The sequence below is a fragment of the Melitaea cinxia genome, chromosome 7 (genome assembly GCF_905220565.1).
Source record: "Melitaea cinxia chromosome 7, ilMelCinx1.1, whole genome shotgun sequence".
Taxonomy (NCBI): Eukaryota; Metazoa; Arthropoda; class Insecta; order Lepidoptera; family Nymphalidae; genus Melitaea; species Melitaea cinxia.
In genome coordinates this window covers 633,400-639,937 of record NC_059400.1, presented here as the reverse complement: position 1 = coordinate 639,937, position 6,538 = coordinate 633,400, and the positions used below count along the sequence as shown (strand labels likewise).

At 35.5% G+C, this 6,538-nt stretch overlaps 1 protein-coding gene across 1 annotated transcript; it reads right to left on the bottom strand.

The window, feature by feature from the left end:
- Positions 1–1,174: 1,174 nt before the first annotated feature.
- LOC123654947 (flexible cuticle protein 12-like) lies at positions 1,175–4,122 on the bottom strand. Its single transcript, XM_045590800.1, has 3 exons — positions 4,051–4,122; positions 1,654–1,772; positions 1,175–1,463 (listed from the first exon to the last, which is right to left on the bottom strand). Exons 1-3 carry the CDS (start codon positions 4,057–4,059, stop codon positions 1,277–1,279), a joined length of 315 nt encoding a protein of 104 aa, XP_045446756.1. The 5' UTR covers positions 4,060–4,122; the 3' UTR covers positions 1,175–1,276.
- Between the last annotated feature and the right edge of the window lie 2,416 nt (positions 4,123–6,538).

The window sequence follows — 6,538 nt, the reverse complement described above, 5'->3', positions numbered from 1 at the left end:
TAAAAATATTTTAGTAAAATGTAAATTATTAGAAATATCTTTTCGACACGTATACCTATAAAACAATACCAACATTCCTTCACACTCATATAAATCATATTAATATGCTGTTTAAAATGTCTTACATATAAAATTTATGTACCCAAATAAGGCCGTGTGTCCTTATCAACAAATCGTTGATTAAATGAATATATTTAAAAAACTATTAACGCATCTATAATATAATTTTCATATAAGATATTTAAAAAGAAATAAGAATAATTTTTGTAAATGTTTTTGCTGCCTCGATACGAAATTAATATTATTAGATAATAAAATCAATATATAGCAACTAGTTGTTCAACCCGTGACTCGCAAATTAACCAATAAATGTCACGTCAGGTGCATTTGATTACATATCAGGTTTGACATCGATACTATAAGGATGTTTGACCCTGTCATAAAAAAATACATCTAACCGGTATTTCATTATATAATGTCACTAATAATTAATTCAAATATCATCAACAATCATGTTAATATAAATAACAATAAATGTCATCATTTATTTTTGATCAAGGTCCTTCTTATAGATGTTCGAGAATAATCTTCATGATTGCAAATAAAGTATAAAAGACTAAATAAAGTATGTAGAGTACACATTAGGCCGTAGCATTATAAAGATCTATTCACCACAAAAGGAACTCCTTTTCTGTCCTTTGTGGCGTCGCCTTTGATTAACTTTGATCTAGGTGAGTACGACTAATGGATTGTTAGTACTCTCAAAGGCTTCACCTGAATGCTTTTTGTCTTTATCTCAGTTAGAAATCACGCTTTATACTGTTACAGCTGAGTGAAATGAGAAAAACGATGTCACGTTTTATTTTCTTGTATCTCGATGTACCTACTGCTGAATTGAATGGATATCTTCGATTTGACCCATTCCAATTAACAGTTATTTGTACGAATAAGTTAAAGTATTTTAATATAATTATTATTTTTTGTTTATCAATGATAATTTTAATGGGAATATTGCTCTTGGTATTACCAACCAGCCAACTTTATTATTGGTACATAAGATATCTCATGATTTTATTGATTTTATAAATTTATTTGTGTGGAAGAGAATTGCTTTTGTATTCACTATCAATTGAATTAGTTTCTCTATCAAGGGTTTGGAAAATAAAACGAAATATTGGAATCAAAAAAAAATATTTACTTTCCTAATTATGTGCAAGTTCAACAAGAAGACGGTCAACATTACGGTCGATTAGACTAGATTGTATCATGGTGGGTGTTACTTAGGGAGGTGAACGCCCTGGGGTTGGAAACCTTTCTCGTTGGCGATGTAGGTGACTTCGTAAAAGACACCGTCTGTGCCAGTGTATGAGTACCTTCCAGTGACTTCGAGACCCTCGTTCTCAGTTCCAACGTTCTTCACGACAGCTTGCTCGGAGGCGGCCTTGCCGTCACTGCTTTCGTATCTGTTGAAAATTATTCGTATAGCAATATTTGCGTAAAATATTTACAATTTTAAAAGTGAATACCTGGCAATAATAAAATTTTACTTCAACACTTTTCGTTGCTATATTATTTATTAAAATGTTATTTGTCTTAATCTAAGAATCATTCTCATGATGACATTATTAGGATCTTAAAATAATAGATACTTACAAGTATTTGTACCCATCAACACCGATGTTGTCAAAAACCCAGTTTGTGATCTCGGCGTTCTTGGCGGAGTCGACAGGAAGAGCGGCGGCCGCAGCCACAACTAGGGCGAATGCGATGAACTGCAAATAAACAATTAGTTAATAATAAAAGACAACCTTTCAAACTCACAGCCATTGAGGTAGGGCACACTATCTTAATAGAAATCTGGAGCAGCTTGTCTGGAGAAGTACTTCGACCTTACAGAAGATCACAGCTAAGTAACACTACTCCCGTGTATTGTTGTGTTCCTGTGGTGAGTAAACCAGAGCTCCTGGTAAGGCTAAGCCATACGAATAATTTTCAACAGGGGTTAGAGTCGGTGACGCGTTGGTGCAACGATCACAACACTCGTTTGTGGCTGTTGCGCTGAGGTTGTGGGTTCGATTACCGCACATGACAAACATTTGTATTGGCCATACAGATGTTTGACGTGGTCTGGGTAGTCGTGCAGTCCTTATGGGTCTAACGTTAAGCCGTCGGTCCTTGTTGTTATCATGTATACCTGATAGCGACCGTTACTCATAGTAGGGAATATATCCGCCAACCCACATTGAAGCAACGTGGTGGATTAAGCTCTGATCCTTCTCCTACATGGGGAAAGAGGCCTATGCCCAGCAGTGGGGTACGTGTGAAGCGACATCTATCACACAAACATACTCAAACATACCCCCAAACTAGTGACCCTGAGTATGTGGGCCGAGTATATAAAAAAAAACACGCAAAAGCACGAGTAAACAAATTACGAAAGACAAAATGTAACTGTATTGAAAACAATATTTTCTTACTTTACTGAATATGACTGTGTAGTAGCATCAAGAAATACAAAGTTTTCAACGCGTTACAACTTTCATAAAAAATTTAGGATTAGGTGCGTTGCCTAATAAAAACTATAGCTATAATATTATAAAGCAGTTGAGGTTGTTTGTTTATTTGTTTAAACGAGCTTATTTTAGGAACTACTGGTTCGTGTCATTGATCATTAATTTGTGTCGGATTACCGAGACATCCGTCCATTTGCCAAGGAAGGCTATAGATTATATAATATTTTAATATGTTTTTCCCTCATAATAAAGCAAGTGAAAGCGCGGGACGGCTAATTAGACACTCTCTGGCAAATGCATCTTACTTGACAGTTTTTTTTCTATTTATCGGAATGTCTCTATCAAAAATTATTACGAAAATTCTACGTAATACCTATCTACACGATTTAATTAGTATTCTGACGTTTGACCGCTGTGTGTCACACAGACACAAGACACAGTCTAATAATATGCTTATTTCCAATTACACATTCGACTCGCGATTTTTTTGAGACAAATCTAATCTAACGTCTTTTGTATGTGAATTTTAAAAAATAAACCAAGGTGAGAAAGAATTGTTGAGATCAGACAAGACAACGGGAAACTAAAGATTTTGACCTGAACGCTATCGTTTTAATGGCAACAATACAAATCTAATAACTAATTTGTTTAAAGAAATACGTCAAAAAAAACATAAATAAAATATTCATAGCAGAGGCTATGAATGTTCATATCGTGACGTGACAGAAACAAGTATTAAATACATTACAAAAATAATGATAAAGCTATTGAAATTAACTTAAGTAAAACACCATTTGTGTAAGTATACAACGCCACTTCATTGAGTGTTAGACTAATTTGTCTAAACAGAAAGACGTATTTTATTATAATTACGTTTATGATAACATACGATAATAACAATCGGAACATCATCTCATCATCATCATCACAAAATTACTTTCCTCAAGCAGGCTTTAAACGCACTTTTAATTGACGCTGCGTTAGCGTAACGGTCACAGCCATGGGTTGTGCCGGTTGCGCTGGCGGTTGCGGGTTCGATCCCCGCACATGACAAACATTTGTATTGGCCATACAGGTGTTTGCCGTGGTCTGGGTGTTTGTGTAGTCCTAGTGGGTCTCCCCACCGTGCCTCGAAGAGCACGTTAAGCCGTCGATTCCAGTTGTTATTTTCTACGCCTGACAGCGATCGTTACACGTAGTAGGGAATATATCCGCCAACCCGCATTGGAGCAGCGTGGTGGATTAAGCTCTAATCCTTCCCCAACATTTGAAAAGAGGCCTATGCCCAGTAGTGGGATATTACAGGCTGAAGCGTGAAAGTCCATTCGGAATGTAGATTCTGTAGAAGAATCCACAAGAAACTCCGCAGTTACTCTTTACAAAAATGATGTTCGTCATGTAATACAGATACAATGCCGTTACAATAAAGCTTAGTGGATCTTTGATCACCTCTTCTTCTCCCTTCTCTTCTGGATAACAGATTATCTTTGATACTAGAAAAATTGTCAGTGGTAAATGAAAAGAAATTAATACTTACGAATTTCATTTTGTTGACGGTGATGTTGGTCTTGCTGTAGTGAACTACACAAGGATGTATGAACAACTGTGATAGGAATACATTTTTTACACATTTATATACCTCATCGCGATCCTCCTATTTTGCATATATTTGAATGTTTGAATTGTGGATGCATTATCTAAGTATTTTAATTTTTATTAGAACTGGATTGGACATAAGCTTTTTTTTTCATTCAATTCCAATAAAGTCTAATAAGGTCAATAAGGTCAAAATGTTCTATTTTTAGTCTATCAGTGATCTTTTAGCTTTTAGACTTAGGGTGGTGTTTGTATTTGGAAAATTTTGAAAATTAGCCTGGGCTTTAATCTGCCACAGGAGGACTACTGTTTTTATATTTTTAAATATTTTTGCTTTTTTAATGTAATAACAGGGAAATAAATTGAATAAAAGTATAATGATAATACTCTTCATACTATTAAGAAAAACAAATAAAAACAGTAACATGAAAAATTGAACAAAGGCAGTCTTTTCACTGACAGAGCGATCAAAGTACTGATATGTACTGGTTTGAGGGCGTTGGACCTTCACATTATCAAATTTTAAAATCTAATCGTAGACATAACCTTTTCATATTTTCAGGGTTCCGTACCTCAAAAAGAAAAGACGGAACTCTTATAGCATCACTTTGTTGTCCGACTGTCTGTAAGACCCTTTTTCTCAGGAAATCGTAGAGGTATCAAGCTGAAATTCATATCAAATACTCAAGTCTACTGTCCCTCGGAGCTGTGAAAAAATCAAACTTCTAAGCCAACGCAATCAAAAGATACAGCCGCTTATGCTGCAAATTATCGACACTCGCAAGGAAATCAAAACCTACTGGGCACTTCCCGTCAACTCAGAATCTTGAAATTTGGTACGAAGCAACGTCTTATAGTACAAATAAAGGGAAAATTGTGAAAAGCATAAATTTTTAGTTATATCATATAATAAAAATGTTTTTAATAATTTTGTTTGTACGAAACCATCGGTGAGCGAGTTCGACTAGCACCTGGCCGATTTTTTTTCATTAGTCTCGTAGACATTAATGTTAAATTAGATAGACAAAGATATGTGGCTACGGCAGTAAAGAATATAAGCTCGATAATCGCTTACCATCAGGTGAGCCGTGCGATTGTTTGCCGACCTACTTCTATAATTATTATCAAAAAATAAAAAGAACAAGTATATGAGATGGTTTTAACAATCAAACATGCTCACACGCTTAAAACCTTACTAGGTTTGACATCGATCTAGTGCAGGGACACTTGCACCGTGTGGGCGCTCGCACATCGCCGATTGCAGGAGCGATTTCCACTGCGGTCTGGTTGTCTATTTTAGTGGGTCCACCGTGCCTCGGCTATAACGTTAAGCAGTCGGACCCGATGTTGTCACAAATAGCGATCGTTGCTCATAGTAGGGAATATAACCTACATTGAGAAAGCAGCCTATGCCCAGCAGCGGGTTAATATATGTTTAAACTATTGAAAGAACTAATTTAAATTTCTTTTGAAGCATACTCGTATAGTAATTAATTATTTACTCGCATTGTAATTTTGATTTAAGTGAATATAAAAATGTATATCAATAACTATGTCAAGTCTTAATAATAGTATAAATGACTATTAATAAAATCTTCATAAATATACTCCATGTGTTAAATATAACTAAGCATGTCTGAACATGTTTCTACGACGTCACAGTTGTAGCATCTGCACACTGTAATTATGTAACGCAGCGGGCACTCAAACTGACGTTCGACCTTGACATTAACTTTCATGTCAATATGCCAAGAACCACTCGCTCCGATACGATCTCACGACACGACGCTTCGATAACATCGTCATATTCTGATGAGTGTAATAATTTTTAAAATAGTTGTATATCAATAATTTTTATATAAATAATAAAAAGTTTGCTTTATATATAAACCTGACAATAATTTCATTTAAGAATATGTTTTACAAATAGAATTGCTTAGTTATTAGTCATCAAACTAGGTGTAGTGACTAATTTTTATTTTTTTAAACATTTTTGAATATCATATCAAAAATTGACCGCTCCAGCGGGGTTCGAACCCGCGCCTCCGACACACCGTGTCGGCGCTCTAGCCAATTAAGCTATGGAACGATGCACCCGCTTGAGCGAAATTTTCGATATGATAATTTTTAATTTCGGTTTAAGCGAACCGTGGCGCCGTCTATAGTGAGCTCTTTACAGAAACCCGTAACTATTCAAAGTTTCATATTACAATGAAAATCTTTGACAGGAGACGACACCGTGCTATTTTTAATATCTAAGATTTTATTTTTTTGTGTTACCCACATTAGGAATTCTAAACATTTTTGAATATCATATCAAAAATTGACCGCTCCAGCGGGGTTCGAACCCGCGCCTCCGACACACCGTGTCGGCGCTCTAGCCAATTAAGCTATGGAACGATGCACCCGCTTGAGCGAAATTTTCGATA

Coding starts and splice junctions, on each gene's coding strand:
- LOC123654947 (XM_045590800.1), bottom strand. Junction 1,464..1,653: donor GTTGATGGGTACAAATACTT/GTAAGTATCTAT, acceptor AATTTTCAACAG/ATACGAAAGCAGTGACGGCA.